The following is a 19706-nucleotide window of genomic DNA, read 5'->3' as shown; positions in this document are numbered from 1 at the left end:
GTGCTAATGATATATTCACACAGTAGGGCAGACAAAGCCAGTTCTCATAACCACAATATCAAATGGATGAAGACTGTCACAAACAAGGACATACTAAGTGATTCATTTATACAAATTTTAAAAACATGCAAAAACTAATCTAGATATTAGAAGAACAGGGTTTACTCTGTGGCATAGAGCCAACTATTTAAAAAAGTTAGTAAGAGGACTTGTGGGATATTACCAATATTGTTCCTTGATATGATTAGTGGTTATAAAATGTGTTAACATTGTAGATATTCATTGAGCAACAAATTTGGATTTTTTTATTTGTGTGTGTGTGTGAGAGAGAGAGAGAGAGAGAGGAGAGAAAATGAGAGAGAGGGAGAGAGAAAGAGAGAGAGAGAGGAGAAAGAGAATGAGAGAGGGGGGAGAGAGAGAGAGAGAGAGAGAGAGAGAGAGAGAGAGAGAGAGAGAGAGAGAGAGAGAGAGAGAGAGAATTAGCCCAAGTTGGCCTCAAACTTCAATCCTTAGCTTCAAACAAGCAAACAAGTGTGCTAGGAATATAGGAATGTACCATCACACCCAGCCGTAGTTATATTTTTTGAATTTTCATTCTTTTGTTCTTCAATTAAATGCGTATGAGAAAGAAAAAGATGAGAGAAGGGAAAGGAGGAGAGAGAATAAGATAAGATAAAAAACAATAAACCATACACGGAACTTTGTCTTGCCAAATACCTGATAACCAGATCCTGTGATGCTATCAAGGACTGCAGTTTTTCTTCTTGCTTCCCAATGGTCACACTAACAGGGTTAATATTGTATTTCTTGCTTAACTGCTGCATCTGGTTCGTCATATCAGAGCCTATTTCAAGAATACAGAAGTCCATTTTTTTAGATTTTCTCCTACTAGACACACTTTTATATCTCCATAAAACAGCTTTCCAAAACTTAGAGATAAAAATCAGCTAAAATTCAGATTCAACATGCAATGAAAACAGTTTTCTCCTTTTTAAAAGAATTTAAGACCTATTTACCTACTGTTATTTCTATTTTGTTGTCTCTCGACAGATATTCTAAAACAGGCCCAGATACATAGCCAGACCCAAGCACCAACACCTTCTTCTTGGTACTCATTGAAAGAAACTGAATACGTTCTCTGTTTAAAAAAGAAAAAGGGCAAAGATAATTAAATTTTATTTCTTTTAAATAATAGAAGCTTGCTATCAAACAACCTAGATGATGAGGCAACAAAATCTCCCTGTATTATTTACAGTAAGAACTCAAACAGGAATGCCTTAGAACAACGTTTTTCATTATTTGTCTTAGATCTTGTATGATGGACCCCAGCATCTGAGATGGCCAATGTCTACCAACTTCTGTGAATTCCTAGGCCTAGAATGAGAACTGGACTCTTTTTTTCTCTGTTTACTTACAACTGAGTAACTTGTTTCACATTTTATCTTCCCAGACTTATTTATTCAAAACTATGTTGAGTTTGGATGCTGGAAACCTTATTCCCTCCTCAAAGCAGTTCAAGGAAACAACAGCCTGAACAATGGCTTTCTATTATCTGCATCAAAAACTGTTTTGTCAAGTATCTTTAGGCTGAAGTAAGAAATTAAGACTAGAAAGGATTTGAATTCTTGAACCATTTATTCTGTTAAAAGTTGTACTTTTTGACAAACTATGACCTCCATGGTGGTGATGACCTTTTACTCAACTACAACTCATTACTTCTTGCTTCATTGTGTTTTGAACATGGGAGAGATGATCAAATGTTTTTTAATCAGATTCCTAGATGTCATTATGAAACTGTGGGTGTGGTCTGGTACCAGGGACTTAACAGAAGCTTGGATGTTGGGATCATTAGGATATTCTCACACTGCAATCTGACAACCTTTCATTTGTAGTAAGTAAATAAACAGGAATATAAAATGTTCCCACTGCTCTTCATGATGGGGGAGGTCCTTCTGTATAGTGTGAATATGTGATTCTCTTATTGGTTTAATGAAACACTGATTGGTAAGTGGCCATGCAGGAAGTATAGGCAGGCTACCAGACTAGGAGAATTATGGGAGAGGAAGACAGAGAGGAGCTACTGGGAAGATTGGACTTTGGGCATTCTCCAGTAAGATAAGCCCATGTAGAAATACACAGATTAATAGTTATGGGTTAATAAGTTAAGAGAGAGCTAGTCAATAAGAAACCTGAGACATCAGTTTTAGTATTCAGGCATCACTCTGTACTGGCCTGCCCTTGGGGTTCTGACAGAATATGCCCTCAGCTGCAGCAACTAAGAGTACCATCTGTGCACATCCACCATGTTCCCTTTTAGAAGGACTCTGCCCACCTCCCATCCTCCTCTCTCTCTCTCTCTCTCTCTCTCTCTCTCTCTCTCTCTCTCTCTTTTTCTCTCTCTCTCTCTCCACTCCCTGCCCCTCTCCTGACGCACCTGTCCCCAGAGGCTGATCTCCCACCTTCCCTTTCCTTTTTATGATCCCTTTCCCTAATTTAAAAAAAAACAAACCTCTGCTTGAACCCTGTTGAATTGCATCTTTCTCTCTAACATGCTGATTTTCTTAAATTACAACAATTGGCCAAACAGTTTAATATAAGCCCCTGTGTGTTTATTTGGGACTGAAGGCCATGAGGACTAGGTGGGATAGAACCTCCATCTACTTCTTCACATAGCAGCACACTCATATTACTGGTAAGATCTCTCTTAACCACTATCTTCATGTCATTTATCCTCTGAAAGAGCCACCATTGTCTGTTTACTAGATATTCTTTCCAGTAGTACCTTATACGATTTGTATAAATGAAACATTTTAATGCACAAATATAAAATTTTCAAAACATGTTAAGAAAATACACTCAGATTCCACATAAACAGTACCCCTAAACCCCAAATTCCAGGTTAATAATCATTGCACTAAGCAATGAAAATAATATAAGAATAAGTTAGCATTTAAAATAAAGTAAATTCCCTTTCTAGGTAAGCTCTCCATCCTCAGATTACTGCCATAAGAATACACTAGAGAATAGAGACAGAACATTCCAGCAACTGCAGCCAGCTGCCCCAGAAAACATGGGACACAGACTAAAGAAATAACTAATTAGTTGACACATCCTTACTATTGCAGTAAGAACTCATCACGTAATAAGAATAAACAGAACTCTGAATAGCAAGCAAATATGAAGCATCCCCTGTTGTTACAGAAACTCTCCTACAGAACTATAAAGGAAGTTTGATTTTAGAAAGAAAAATACTCAGTGCTTTATGCCAGAAGATTCCATTGCCACACTAAGTTCAGCAGTTCTGAGCAAACTAACACATAAAAGAGAGGTATATGTATGGGGCTGGAGGATCTGATCCTGGCACATCTCTTTATTTCTTGTAGCAAGAGCCACTGAAAAGAAGGCAAGGTAGTTGTGCTACCGTGTTTGTGTTTTCCCTCTATGGCTTCTCCCAGGAATTGTTTGTGCAGTATTCTGTAAAATGTAAAAAGACCAGCAAAGTAGATTGAGATCAAGTACAATCTGTAGGGAAAACAAGAATATTTCAAAGAAACCCGTGTTTCCTGACTCTGAACAGAAACATCAGTTAAGGGAGCAGAGCACTGGCTGAGCCCTTAGGTAGATTCCTGGGCGATTTTAGGCACCTTCCTCCTCTCATCATTTGCCTTCTTCACTATCTCCATTAATTTCTATTAATGATCCCACTTTGCCAAACATCATACCGAACAAAACAAAGTCCAAACCTTCAACAAAATCCAAGCAGAAAGTACCACTGAAAGTGTTAATATGCTCGTTTCCTTTGAAAAAATAATGCAGAGATCACAGTGTGCCAACTGAAAGGAAAGCACAAAGGTACACAACAGCACACCATTCTACATCTCCTCATTTACAGGCCATACCCCACCAGATTTTAGTGGCTGGGAGGAAAATATACTGCTCTTCAATTCAAAGAACTCACCTTGGTTAGCCAGTTGCTTCCTTTCGATTTCTAACCTTATCAAACCTCACATACTCTTTAAATCTAACATTAATGACTATCATTGAGACCTTCAAGCCTACTCATAAAACCCCAGGCAAGAATAAATGTATAAGGCAAAAAGATTTTTAACAGTACTTACCTGCTTTCTCGGAGTTTCTGGATGTATTTGTATTTGTCAGTCAATATACCATTGGATGTAATCACTGCCTAGACATGTATACACAAGACATTTCTTTAGAATCCAACATTTTAGTCCTAGAAATACGGACACATGACTAGCAGAAGAGACAAAATAATGCAGACTTGGGAGGGAGGAAGGGAGGGAGGGAGGGAGGGAGGCAGGCAGGGAGGGAGGGAGGCAGGGAGGGAGGGAGGGAGGGAGGAGAAAGACTACACAGCAACTAGGAGAATTAAAGATGGTAGGAGAATGTAACATTCACGGGAGGAAATACTCATAACTTACATCTCGCACCACTGGAGAGAAGTTCTGGCTTTCGAGGGGCTGTGATGCATCTGATAACAACTGCAATGGAAAGAGGATGGAGAGAGATAAAGGAAGCTGCAACGATGACTTGATGGCATTTTGTAAGCACAACAAAGTTTCTGCTTAACAAAAAAGTTTTCTGAATATTGCTGAATATCAATAACTGGTCACAGAAATCTGTAGATAATTCTGAATCCAGAAATGTAGTGTCTCAGTCAGCAAGACAAAACGGCAGCCCACAGACTGGGAAAAGATATTCACCAACCCCACATCTGACAGAGGACTGATCTCCAAAATTTACAAAGAACTCAAGATGCTAGTCTCCAAAACACCAAACAATCCAATTAAAAAGTGGGGCACAGAACTAAATAGAGAATTCTCAACAGAGGAGTCTAAAATGGCTAATAGACACTTAAGAAAGTGCTCAAAATTCTTAGCCATCAGGGAGATGTAAATCAAAACAACTCTGAGATACCATCTTACTCCTTTCAGAATGGCTAAAATCAAAAACACCAATGACAGTTTATGCTGGAGAGGATGTGGAGAAAGGGGAACACTCCTCCACTGCTGGTGGGAGTGCCAACTTGTACAGCCACTGTGGAAATCAGTATGGCAAGTCCTCAAGAAAATGGGAATGACTCTACCACAAGATCCAGCAATTCCACTCCTAGGCATATACCCAAAAGAAGCACATTCATACAACAAAGACATCTGTTCAACCATGTTCATAGCAGCATTATTTGTAATAACCAGAAACTGGAAGCAGCCTAGATGCCCCTCAACTGAAGAATGGATAGAGAAAATGTGGTACATTTACACAATGGAGTACTACTCAGCAGAAAAAAACAATGGAATCTTGAAATTTGCAGGAAAATGGATGGAACTCGAAGAAACCATTCTGAGCGAGGTAACCCAATCACAAAAAGACAAACATGATATGTACTCACTCATATGTGGACCTGCTTTATGATACATAGTAGTGACCATGCTTTATCAGAGCTGTTTTTAATGATGTTGCTCAGAATGGTTTCCTCCCAGATGATGACTGAGAAGCTAATTTAAAAAAAAAAAAAATGGTGCCAAGTACCACAAGAGTAACAGAACTGTGCTGTTTTCTGGGATTGTGTTTTTTACTTTGTTGTTGTTTGTTTTGTTTTTGTTTTAGTTTTTGTTTTGTTTTTTTGTTTCTTGTTTTAAATGGAGTGTGCTGGGTATCTCTACAATTTTGTTCAAATGACTGCAGAACCTGGAAAACCTGTTGCTGCTATTGATGCATAACATATCGCCATTATTGCTCTCTCTCTCTCTCTCTCTCTCCTCCCTCCCTTCTCCTCCCTCCCTCTCCCCACTCCCCCCCCACAGTGTCTATACATAGCCCTGGCTGGCCTTGAACTCACAGAGATCCACCTGCCTTTGCCTCTTAAAGGCGTGATGCCTGGGCCACATATTAACACCTGAGAACTCTTCTCTTATTCCCAAGACTCAGAACTCTTTTTCCCAAGTACAGGATATCAGTCAGGATTGTTATCTCAGATGATCAAAGATGGGACAGTGATTATCTTTCTCTACCATTTCTAGGTTAAGGTCTGTATCATTTACCAAAATAAGAAACAAAACTTTACACAGCAGATGCTAGAAACATGATGTAAAGTTGTTTTTGTATATCTAAAGCAAAAATCAACAAATATCTACTGAATCTGAGGGAAACAAATCTTACTTGCCATTCCAAAGCCTGTGTCCTGTAATACCACAGAGTCTGTACAGTCTTTAAGTCAATAGCAAAACACAAGCAAAAATTTACCAGTAAAATGACTCCTAATGACACTCTGCTATACTTATAGATCAGTCCCTTCCTCAGCCATCATCCAAGAGGCTTCCTCCTGCAGCAGATGGGAAAAAATACAGAGAGCCACAGCCAGATAACTATGCAGAGTGAGAGACCTTAGAACATCCAGCCCTAACTGAATCATCCCTAATCAAATTCTTCCCCACAGCGTTCAGAGAACTCTGTGGAAGAGGAGGCAGAAAGAGTATAAGAGCCAGAAGGATGGAAGACACCAAGAAAACAAGGCCCTCTACATCAACATGACCAAGGTACCTATGAAGTTGCAGAGGGCCTACATGGGTCTGCACCAGGTCCATTGTGTATATATTATAGCTTCCAGTTTAATATTTTTATGGGATTCCTGAGTGTCCAAATGAGTGGTCTCTGTTTCTTGTGACTTCTTTGGGGCTCTTTTCACTCTGTTTCTTTCATCCAATTCTGAGATGTTATCTTTCTGTTTTTTCTTACTTATTTTATTATTAACCCTTAGAAGCTTATTTTCTAATGAGAAACAGAAAGATGGTGGATCCGAATGGGGAGGGAGGTGGGGAAGAACTGGAAGGACTAGAGGGAAGGGAAACCAAAATCAGAATATACTGAGAGGGAAAAATCTATTTTCAATAAAAGGATTTTTTTTAAAAAAAAAAAAAAGTAAAACTGAGGGGGAAATAGAGTAGCACATAAACTCTAAAATAGCTCCTGTTATAGTTTGTCGATAACAGGTTCCCAAAGCTGATGTGTCTGGACACTTGGTCCTTGACTGATAGCACTGTTTTGGAAGACTGTAGAGTTTTGGGGGACTGTCCAGCTGAAGAAAGTGGGTCACTGAGGGTGGACCTTGAGGTCTACATTTTATCTTTGTTACTTGTCTTCTCTCCACTTCCTGATCCTCCCAAATATGATCAAACAGACTCATACTCATGCCACCACAGCAGAGAGTCGTTCTTCCAGCCATGTTCTGAAATAAACCTTTCTTCTCTTAGTTGCTTTTTGTCAGGTATTGATCGCAGCGATGAGAAAAGCTATACAGAAAATTGGAACAGAGAAGTTCAGCCTTTGCTATGATAAACTGGACCATAGGAGTCGCAGTCCTTTGCAGCAGGCATATTAGAGAAGTACGGAAGAGTATGAAGAGCTGCTGACTAAAGGAACCCTCAACTATCCACAAGAAAAGCTCAACGGGCCATTTTGATGGGAACTGGAAAGACCAAAATGTCAAAAGGGAAGCATATTGTAAAGTCTGGGACCATGGGGCTCTTGTCAGGAGCTAGACCAGAATCCATTTGTGTAACATTCTGGTATAGAATCAAGTTGCATATGTTTATGTGCAGAAAACTTAACTGAGACCAAATTCAAACATGGTAAAGTAGGGAGTGAGGGCTGGAAAGATGGCTTGTTGTTAAGAGCTCTTGTTGCTGTTTCAGAAGACACAGGTTTGGTTCCTAGAACCCTCATAATGGCTCACAATGATCTATAATTCTAGTCACAGGGGATATGGCATCCTTTCCTGGCCTCCATGAGCATAAGGCATGTATATGGTATGCATGTATGCATTCAAACACTTATGTGCATACAATTAAATATTAAAAAAATAACTTGTGAATTAATTTGTTGAGTGGAGAAAATTTGAAGACAGTGTAACATTCAGAGTATAGTATGTCTATTACTCATTATGTTTGGCCATATTTACTGTGAGAGTGAGCAAATGTGGACAATGATTTCAATCACCAAAACCCAGACAAAAGTGAGAGAATGGATAACACACACAGGGAGCACCACATGCACATCCACACCACACACACACACACACACACACACACACACACACACACACACACACACCAATAATAAATAAAAATTTTAAATTAATTTATAGAATATATACCAATTAAACAAAATAAAAACAAATATAGTAGCAAGACATGATAAAGTAGTAGGTTAAGTTCATTCATAAGCACAGATGTAATAATACCAAATAAAATAAACCAATGAATGTAAGAACAGTTAACGGGTGTATATGAACACTTGATGTATGAATATATATGCACATATGCATAGCCCAGAGATATGTCAGAACAACTCTTTGTAGTACAACTGTTAGTAATAGCTCCAAACAGTAAACTCACTAAATGTCAACCAACAGTTAAATAAGTAGATGTTGACATAGCCATTAGCAAGCTGAATTTGGTCATGAATAAGAGATTAATATATTGTAGCCAGTTGATTTTATTCTATGAATGTAAAGATGGTTTGATTTGGAAATCACTTGATAGAATTATCATATTAGCAAAACAAGAACCATATAATTGTGATGAATGCAAAATATATAAAATACAACCATTATAATAGTTCAAAAGTCTTTAATATGAAAAAATGTATGAAATTCACAGTAAATGTCAGACTCGCTGATGAGACTTTTCTCTGAAGAAGGGGTGAAACCATGGAAGGTGAGAGGGTGGAAAGAAAGGCTGTAAAGTACCATCTTCTAAGTACAACACAGATATGACAACCGTGGACTCACAGTAGCTGGCCATGTGCACTGGCTTCTCTTGACAGCCAGTTGCAGAGAGGAAGGATTCACAAGACCACAGGAATGACTGTGCTGACAACCAACAGATTCTGAGTCTGGCATTAGGGGAGGCATGGTATCCATGTGTGTGCCCACTAGTCACCAGACCAAATTCTGATGGTTAGTTCCAACTCATGGTCACACAGATGGCTCTGATTAAACTCTGAAGAACACTAAACAAAACCAAAGTGAGCAAAAGAGAAAAGAGATGGGGTGGAGCTAGTAGAGGTGGGAGAGACATGGGAGAAGGAAGGTGAGAGAACAAGGAGAAAACACAGCATGTATGTATACAACTTAAAAAGAACAAAATTTACTAACAAAAAGACTTAAAGACACAAAGGTGTAAAGACACAAAGGCGTAGAATTACATATATATATATATATATATATATATATATATATATATATATATATATGTAATTCCTAAATATAAGGCACTCAATTCATATGTTTATGTTTCACTATTATAAATTGTATCCCTTTGATACTTTAACACTTTACATTTTACTAATATAAAAGCTTTACAATTGTATTGTTTTCTTTAACAAATTTTTCATTCATGAATGTTGTCATGATGAGTTATACTGGCTAATTCTCATGATGCTTTAGAATAAATTCATTGAATTGACTTTTCTGCCCTCTACGACCTGTATGAAATGAACCACACTGAATCATAATTTTTATTAAAGACAAGTAGGAGGCCAATGAGATGGCCAAGCAGGTAAAGGCACTTGCCACCAAGCCTGAAAACTTGATTCTGATTTCTAGAATTCACATTGTAGAAGAAAACTGACATCTCAACTTGTCCTCTGATCTCCAGGTCCACATCTATACACACACATGCCTCCCACACGCCCACATGAGTATGCATGTACATCTGCACATATACACAAATAAAATATATGTTGAAATTATAAAAACAATGACTTAAAGAGGGCCTGGGGAAGGTCAACAGAGGGAAGGGGAAGAAAGGAGAGAGGGGAAACTGTGGTTGGGATGTAAAATAAATTAATGAAAAATAGAAAAAAATAAAAATAAATAAAACACAAGAGATGGGAAAAGGCACCAATAACTTTCAAAAGATAGCAAAATTGTTCAGGGTTAGAAGTCAGGACAGCAGATATGTCACCTTTGAAAGGAAGGACATGGAGAGCCCTGAGGGAGAAAAGGGGGTTTGGGGATGCTAACATTGTCTAGTATAGAGTACACAAAAACTCTACAAGATCGAGACAGTCAAAACTCCAGTATGGATGAAGGAAGGGTTCATATGGCCTTGTTCCTAGGTGCTACTGGTAGTTGATGCTTGCTGAAGGAGGCAGAGTCATTTTCCTTAGGGGATGTGGCCACTGGCAAGGTGCCCAGGCTTTAGTAAACGGCTCTTCATTCAATACATATAGGCAGTACTGACAACAGACCTCAGGAGGTTGTTTTTAAGATATGAATTAGGAAGGGGGATATGTGATGGGCTTCTGGACAGAGTTAGAGGTGGCGGTAGATAAGATCAAAATACATTGTATACGTTTCTAAAAGAAATGTTAGTGGTCACATCTATGCACACAATCAAAATTCAACAAGATAAAAGTTGGGTTAAAGTACTTTTTTTTTCACTGAAAAGGATGACAAAGCCAGGGATTTGCCAGAAAGAGTGACAGCAGCTCTGGAGAAGCATCACACAGAAGAGCAGCTGCAGGAATAGCTGAATCGCCCCTTTTTGGTATTGCTTTGAGGGCAAGCCATGTGTGATGCTCTAGATTCATTCTGCCAATGGCATAAATCACATTGACCAACTCCACTTACTGGAGGAATGGTTTCATTTTGCCTTACCAGTTATAGTCCATCATTGAGAGAAGTCTGGGTAGGAACTCAAGGAAGAAACCATAGAGAAATGCTACTTGCTGTCTTTCTCAGTGCCTAACTAGCTATGCAGCCCAGGACCACCTGACTAAGCGATGATGCTGACACCAGTGGGCTGGACCCTTCTACATCAAGTAATAATCAAAGACAACTATCCACAGAATCCACAGAAGAACTTGATCTATACAATTCTTCAGCTGAGGTTGCTCCTCTCAGATGACTCTAGTCTGTGTCAAGTTGACAAGATTAACTAGGACAAGGAGAGGTAAAAGGGTGTTGGAAATATGTCAGGCACAGAGCAACCAGACTCATGTGTTAGGCATATAAAAATAGCAGATTCCAAGAAGGGAAGTCAACTTTTGTGTAAGTCTCTTCTGTTTCATTCCCCCAAAACTGAACATGTACAGGTCAGAGTACGTTAAACATTCAAGTAGAGGCAAAAAACCCAAATATCTATTTAAGCTAGCTTGTTCCACAGACGAGATGTAAATTTCAATAAAAGTCTAAGCGAGCAGAGTCTGAACCTGCTTTTAAAATAAAGCTCACCCTTTCTCAGAGCAGCATCACAATCCAGAATCCCTACAGCATAACATTCATATCATCAGAACACAGTGAAAAATATGACCTAGTCTCAAAGGCACAATTAACAAACTTCAATCCTAATTTACCTGGAGTGTTGGAAGATAAGGCACAGCAGTATTCTCTTGTCCATGGTTTTTCTTCCCATGGTTTTAGTTAGGCAATTACAGTATGAAAACAGTCAATAGCAGTAAAAAGATATCTCAATAGAGAGAGCCACTTTAGGCTTAGGGAGACACCTGTTGCTAGGATAACTCCCAAGAATCCACAAGGAGGACTCCAACTAAGACTCCTGGCAATAGTAGAGAGGATGCCCTACCCCTGTAATAAGATTGATGAATACTCCAACAATCATCATAGAGCCCTCAATCAGTAATTGATGGAAACAGATACAGAGATCCACAACCAGGCCAAGCTCCAGGATTCCAGGTGAAGAGAGGGAGGAAAGAACATATGAGCAAGGGAGGTCAAGATCATGATGGAGAAATCTACAGAGAGCTGAACCAAGCTCATCGAAACTCATGGACTCTAGACCTACAACTCTGGAGACTCCAGGGGACCAAACTAGACCCTCCATATGTGGGAGACAAATGTGAATCTTAGGAGCCTGGCAGTAGGAGGAGCCCCTGGCAGTAGGACCACAATACAAATCTGGTACATGAGTTCACTTGTTGGAGCCCATTCCCTATGGTGGGATGCCATGCTCAGTCTTAATGGGAGATATGCCAAGCCTTGCCCAAATTATTGTACCAGACTATGTTGACTCCTCATGGGAGCCCTTACCTGTGAGGAGAAGTAGACTGGGTTAAGGCTAGGAGGGAAGTAAGGGGGATAGGAGGCAGCGAGTTGGTAGGAGGGAGAACAGTGGTTGGGTGTAAAATTAAATCAAAAAGTTATTTTTAAAAAGGAAAAAATAAAATAAAATCCACCATCTTTAAAAAATGAAATTTCTGAAATAAACTATTTCATAAGTTTCAAGTTATATATTCCTCTAAATAGCAGATGCAATTCTGTGTTGCCCTGCTGTATTTCACTTGACTAGTATATCCATAAGGTATATGCTACTCACTCAGAAGCCATTTAGAAGCCATGTTGGTTCTCAAATTAGTTGTGGTGGTATTCCAGTAGCTTCATTCTAGCCCCTGGTTCCCTACATCTTTCACCTCACTTCCTTTCATCACACAGACATTTTTTATTAAATTATCAACACAAGAAGCATATGCAATGCACAAGACATTTTGAGAGTGAGAGACCTCATGGACATAAATTTTGCAAGATTTTTTACATAAATTTTATCAATGTTCTATTTCATAATATTGCACCTTGTGTATAAATTAAACTTTGTCACAGGTACTCTAGTGTAGAGGAGAACTACATGGAGGCTCTAATACCACACAAACATTTCAGACATTAACTGAAAGGGTCTCAAAATGTGTTCCCTGCAGATAAGAGAAACTAACACAAAGATCACAAAATGGCTTTGATAACTATGCTCCATGTGATAAAGTAAAATTCACTCATAATAATGAAAGCATGGAGCTGGGTGGTGATGACAGTGCACACATTTGATCCCAGCTCTTGGGAGGCAGAAGCAGGTGAATCCATGAGTTTGTGGCCAGCCTGGTCTACAGAGTGACTTGTGGGACTTCCAGGGTTACATAAAGAGAAACTCTGTCTCTAAAAACCAATGATGATTATGATGATGATGACAACAACGATGATCATGATAAAAGCACGGGTATTCTCAACAGGAAAAAGGATAACTACCAAAAAACAAATAACCATCACTCTCCCCCAGAAAAAAGCCAGTTCTAGGACTGTAACATCTGAAATTTAAAAATGCACAGACAGGCTTGGTACCAGTACAGAAGCTACAAAGGCATTTACAGATCCAAAGAATTCTTCTGAATTCTGCAGGCACCTGAACTCCCATGCACATATCCATGTATGCATACATACAATTAATAATAATAGTAATAAAAATTGCTTTGAAAAAGAAATCTAGTCAGCAGAGAAACAATGACAAGGAAAAATGAACATAAAATACAGCTGGGGACATTTACTACTTCTTTTTGCCCTAGACACACACCATGATGCAGGCACTGAGACATTTACATCTCTAGAATGTTAAGACTTGGGAAACTGTTAAGATTATATACTTTCAACCACCTAATTTTACAAATGAAATAGCTGAGTCATTCCCTGAGTCGCAAACCTAGCTGATGCCCACTCTCACTTGCCATTAGTAATCTCCAAATGTCACTGCCTTCCCCTCAGAGCCAACTTCAGACACCCTGCAGACTCAGCACTGCACTGGCACATGACAGAAGGTAAGAAACATCTCCCTTAGGTTGTCCGCTGACCTCCACAGGCACATCATGGTGTGAACAAACTGTTGTATGCACATGTACACATTCGAACACATCAACAAACAAATAGTAACATCTATCCACATTTATTTTCTAATGTGTTCATCCTCTTATATCTCCTTGTTATTGGTTACTCATAGAAGACTACTTCAGACTAGACATTTTGATTATTCTTCCATTTCACAGTGGGAGAGAAGTGGGGAATGAAGACACAAGAGCTTCTGCTCAGGAGCCTGGAATCTCTGCCAGAGCCCAACTGTTGTTAGCAATAAAAAGTAAAGCATGGCAAATCCAAACCCAAGATAAACACTGAAGGAAGACAAGAGTTTCTTTGGTAAAGGGAATGGAATCTAGATTACACATCATGTCAGAATCAATCACAGGAGAAAAACACCATCTCACCAGAAGCTGTCAGTGAACAAAACACTAGTGGCTGGCATCTATAATTATGATTGTTCAGATCTGTTAATTGTAGCACAATAAAAAAATGCCCCCAATATGAATTGGTCTACATAGCAATGGAATTGATGGCAAAGTAACTCTACACTCTTCCATGTCATAAACATCCTTAATAAAATGTATATGGTAATATGAGTGTATAATTGAGATTGTGAGCCTAAGTCAGCGATATAATCACAGTCCCCATGAGACAAGTAACAGAGTATGTAGAATAAAATGGACCTGTAAGTACATTTGGAGAAGGGCTGGCATTTCATTTTACAACAGATTTCTTAGAGACAGGAGACCAGAACACTCGTAAGCTTACTCTATATTTCTATTTAAAGTCACAGAGTTGCCATAGAGCCTACCAGTCCCCTTACCATTTCTTCAACATAAGGGTAAAGCATATCTCCAAAGTATTCCGTAGCCTCAATTGGAAGCTGTGCTGGCAAATTGTCAATGGAACACATCAGAATCCCAGAGCCTTCAACACTAGGAGAAGCAACATGCTTTATTCAAATGCACGAAATATTACTTGAACATTGTAAATTTTCCCATGCTTTACCCCATTGCGACATTTGTTTCATTGTTTTTTAAATATTTATAGTCTTAAAAAATAAAACATGTCATTATAAACAAGACTGCTTTTCAAACAAAAACTTTTCTTCATTAAGCAACCCATCTCCCATTTAAATATAATATATATACATATTTAAGCATTCAAATTTTAGTGGTTTTTTCTTTTTTTCAGTTTTTTACTGTGTTTGAGCATGTATCTACAAATTTTCACATCTTCATAAAGAAGTAAAATGTTGAGTACTTTAAACTAGCACGTCGAGGTAAGGGAATAGCAGTTTTGACAAACTCACCTGTCGTGAATAATATGCTGGTCTGCATCATACATGCAAAAGGGCCGCTCTATTGTAGTACACTCAGTCATAAAGTCTATAGACCCTCCTGTGTCTGCAGAAATGTCACATATTGCCACGAGCCTGAAAATAACATCAACACCCAGATGAGAGGATGGAATTATCAGGCCTTCAGGAAGACTAACAATGAATAAAAATAAAATGTGCTTGAAGCAAACTGCATTGTGGATGCCAAATATTTTCTGGGCACTTAGAATCTTTGTCCTACAGTTCAGTCTTCAGAACATTGTGCTGTTCTAAGACACAGGGTTCTTTATTTTCCATGAGAATAATAAAAAAGAAGGGAAGGAAGCAGAAAAATTTGATGTGCTACAGAAACATTTGATATGCTTCAGAATAAGGTGGCCTGGTTCACCATCTGTAAATAGCTATTCTAGATAGTGCAACTACCTCTCCATTTCCGGGTTCTTCATCCTTGCATTCAGCTGAAAACTGAAAGCACTTGAAAAGAATGTTGCATCAATATTCAACACACACAAAATATTCAATACACACAAAAATGTTCTTCTTCTTATTATTATTACTAAAACAATGCAGCTCAATCGTTTGTTCAGCCCTCTTGAGTAATCATTTTACTAGCATATGTCCACCGTACAAATAGGTTTTATTTTAACTCTTTCATACATGTATACAATTTAACTGATTATATTCATTTTTTTCTTTCTTTTTCCATTGGTGGGCACTGAACAGAGAACTTTAAGTGCTCTATCCTATTATTTTCTCCTTTTTATTTTGAATCAGGGTATCACTAAGTTGCCCAGTTCGGCCATTTAGACAGCCATCCTAGACAGCCTTTAAACATCTAATCTTCCTTCTTCACACTCACATATAGCCATATTGCAGGCCAACACCAGCAGGCCCCACTGACTGTGCTGATGTACTAGGCATCATCAGCAACACAGATCCCATGTGAAGCAGACAATATCAATAGATATTGCTCTCTACTAGGGCTTAGAAACCATTCCCCATGGACAGGAAGAGTTGACCGTGCTACATAATCCTCTAGGTATATGTGTGGAAATCTCTTGAATTATGATTGGCAGTCATAACCTCTTGAAAAGAGACTAGTCACAATGTTCCTGTCCTGTCTCCAGTCACCACACACCTATATAATGTTACGTACTAGAGATAGCTCTGCCCAGTGCTTGCATTTTAGTGATTCTGAACTTACCAAGTAATAGTCCTACATTGGCATGTTCATCCTCCCTCTGTTTTTTGTTTTGTTTTGTTTTGTTTTGTTTTTTGTTTTTTGTTTTTAATGGTTTTGCTGAACCCAGAGTTAGCCACTGGTCAGATACTTTAAAAACAATTACTAATCTTGGGACGGGGATACTCTTTTATCTTTAAAAAAAACAACAGGCTCTCTGAGTTGTTTTTGTGTCTCACAGGCCCTTCAAAAAAACCCAAGGGACAAAAATAGTAGCACACCCTAAGTGAGATAACGTTTGCTGTTGCCATAGTAAATGCTCTGCCATGAAGGGTTCCTACTCTTCATTTTCCAAATATGCAATGCATAGAAAAGCATTATTTTGAACTGAGAGCACCCAGGAGTATGTCCACCTCTACATGCTGTGAGGAGAGATTCCCTATGCAAATATAGAGGAGTTTGCCCAACGAAAGTCCCTTGCTTTCTTTGCTACAAGTAATAGAATATATCTCGCTCTCATTGCAGAGTTGTGCTTATCAGCCTTGTGCTCAGAAATGATCTAACCATTGTGTTCTGTCTCCAGTGTGCCTACTTCATCTAATCTCCTGTTACATTTTGTTGTTCCTAGTGTTCCGATGACATTTGCTTCAGAGCGGCAAACAGCCCAGCTATGCTTCTCTGAACTTTAGTTTAGCGGAATCCCTGGTAAATAATGTGTCTCACAAATAATTATTAATTAACTCATTCAGTATTTAAGAGCTAATTCAATATTTGTTTTATACCAAGTACTTGAAGTCAAGACCATCCCTATCTTTCAGGAGAATAAATTCCAGTAGGAGAAAGAACAATCATAAACACAGGAAAATAGATGATTGTCAGTTTCTCAAAACAAAGTAACAAACTAGAGAGGAATGAGATTAATTATAAGGAGATTTCTAAGGAGTGAGCTTTGGAACCAAATGAGTCAGAAATCAGTCTCAGGAGGGATGGGTAACTGTAAAATGCTTCCAGGAGGTCAGGTCAGACTATCACTGTATCTCTTGCATGCAGGAACACTATAGTCTTTGGTCCCCTAACAATGGTGTTGCAGCAAAACAACAAAGACAAATAAACAAACTAACAAAAAAACCACTTAATTTTCACTTCCTTACTTGTGTGGTAATTCAGGGCACCCTTCAACAGGAACCACTGCAGACTTCACTGGAGCCAGGAGACTCTTAGCATCCTGGCGAGTTAGCAGGCGAGGGGTGTTTTGCTCCCAGTAGATTCCATTAATTAAGCAAGTTGTATAGGGTGCAATCTGTGAAGCAAGTTCCATGTTCAACAAAAAAGGATGTAGCATATGTTAAAACCACTCACTGAAAGAGACTGTATTAGAGCAGAGCCCATGACAGAGCATCAGTGGTGCCTCTATTGACCATTTTGTTGTCCAGATCAATGCCATCTTCTGAGGAAAAGATAATACTCACCCACCTTTCACCGTAGAATTGCTCCGTGATAAGACATGAATATAATAAATACATTCATATTTTATTCTCTAATATGTTGCATAACTAGGAAAAATAAAATAGCAAAGAATCAAGTGACCCAGAACTCTTATTTCCAGGTTCAAATACCATAGAACACAACACTAATCATACTCAAGTTCTCTGCACTCTATTTTGCTCTTACCTGCCAGATGGGGATACCAGTCCTCAAAAGAATGCTTGAGGATTAATCGGATAACCTCTCTAGGGTAGTGCTTATATATAAACATGTACATGTGACAAGTGGGTCACCATCAATTTCAGTACAAATCTTCATCTAATCACTAATATGTATGCTTCAGGATTAAAATTAGGGGCAGAGAGCCAATGAAGGGGTTCATCATTAGGAAGACTACCTCCCACTCTCTATATAGTATCCCTTATTGCCTATCTAGCTCTTTGTCTAGCAGAGTGGTCAGCTCAGAAGTCATATAAGTAACACTAAATGGACTGAGCAGGTTGCATTTTCATATTTAGGCACACACATTTTATGTATGTATATATACATATACATACATATACATATACACACATTAGTATATAGAGACAGAGACACAAGGAGAGATATGAAAAAAAGGACACGAATTTGATCAATTCACAGTGCATGGGAAGGGTTGGTTGGATAAAAGGGAGAACTAAGCAGAGTGTGTGAAACTAGAAAAGAAGTGATGGCTCTTTCCAGCCTGCACCAAGCAACAGGCATCACTTGTGACAACTAGCACAAGCCCCACAAGACAGCAGTGAGAGAAAGACCTACCACAAGAAGCGGAAGTACAAGCCCCACAAGACAGCAAGTGAGAGAAAGACCTACCACAAGAAGCGGAAGTAGAAGCTGGAACACCCTGCTGCCAATACGGAAAGGTTCAGGCATTATGCGGGCCTGCCTCTGTTACCTGGCAGAATCCACTCAGGCAGTACTCTGGTCAGCCCAGGGTTCCGTGGGAACTAAATCTGAAAGCAGGTGTAAAGGACCCTTCAAAAGACAGACCCTGCCCACTTAAGTTCTCTCTTCTCTTCCTCTTCTCTCTTCGCTTTTCTGTACGTCTCTCTCTCCCATCGTAATAATCTCTATAATTAATGCACTCTTTATGCTCTCCATGGTTCGTGTTCCATAGAGTGCGCCTTTAATTTAAGCACAAATCTAACAAATTCTAAGACTGTCCCTCATGGTATACACACAGTCAGAGATTGAGGAGGCAGTGAGAAGTACAGGGCCATGCCCCACATCCAATCTTAGGGGCTCTGAGTTTTGTTTTGTCTACAAAACAAAATTGTTGTCTACAATGCATCTAATAACAACCTGGCCCAAAACAAGACCCTGGTGAAGAACTGCACTGAGCTTATCGACAGCATACTGTACCAACATTGGTGCAAGTCCCACTGTGCACTGCCCCTGGCCACAAGAAGGGGAGTAAGCAGACTCCTGGGGAGGAAGAAATATTAAACAAAAATGATCAAAGAAAATTCAAAAGAAATATGATGAAAGGAAAAAGAACGCTAAAATCAGCAGTCTTCTGGAGGAACAGCTCCAGCAGGGTGAGCATCTTGCCTGTATAACCTCGGGACCAGGCCAAGGTGGTAGAGCAGATGGCTCTATGCTAAGAGGCAAGGCTTTGGAGTTGTATCTGAGGGAGACGAAAGCTCAGAAAGGCAAATAGACCATCACTCTTAGCTCATGTAATAAAGGTATTTATTGTTCTATAAAATAAAATAATTATTTTTAAAAAGAAGAGATGATATGTACTAAATTTAAAGCTATTTTCAACCTAAATTGTTTTTATATACTTTGTGTGCCTTAAGTATCTCGAGGCATTCCCACATGGAAGGGAAGAACTTTGTCTGTAACACACCCTAAAATAGCAAAATTTCATACCAGAATCTAAAGGTGCTACATTGCACAAGCACATTGAAAATTATAGAAAGCATTTCTTTTCATAATGTGTGTATGCCTTTTGAGTTATGATTGGTTTCTAGTTTGTTGGCTTGTTTTAGGAGAGCTGTTAC

General features: G+C 38.9%; 1 protein-coding gene across 2 annotated transcripts in view; it reads right to left on the bottom strand.

Annotated features, from left to right (window-relative positions):
• Aass (aminoadipate-semialdehyde synthase) overlaps positions 1–19706 on the bottom strand; it is a 60994-nt gene that overhangs the window by 19731 nt on the left and 21557 nt on the right. For both annotated transcript variants that reach the window (XM_027389977.2, XM_027389978.2), the window contains exons 9-15: positions 17328–17476; positions 14970–15092; positions 14481–14592; positions 4443–4502; positions 4119–4186; positions 1017–1138; positions 718–844 (exon numbers count right to left, since the gene is read on the bottom strand). In XM_027389977.2, the coding sequence (XP_027245778.1) occupies positions 718–844; positions 1017–1138; positions 4119–4186; positions 4443–4502; positions 14481–14592; positions 14970–15092; positions 17328–17476 (761 nt within the window). The remainder of the gene's footprint in view (positions 1–717; positions 845–1016; positions 1139–4118; positions 4187–4442; positions 4503–14480; positions 14593–14969; positions 15093–17327; positions 17477–19706) is intronic.

This window comes from Cricetulus griseus, assembly GCF_003668045.3.
Source record: "Cricetulus griseus strain 17A/GY chromosome 1 unlocalized genomic scaffold, alternate assembly CriGri-PICRH-1.0 chr1_0, whole genome shotgun sequence".
NCBI classification, from domain to species: domain Eukaryota; kingdom Metazoa; phylum Chordata; class Mammalia; order Rodentia; family Cricetidae; genus Cricetulus; species Cricetulus griseus.
The sequence above is the reverse complement of the archived record's forward strand: the minus strand, read 5'-3'. Positions and strand labels throughout refer to the sequence as shown.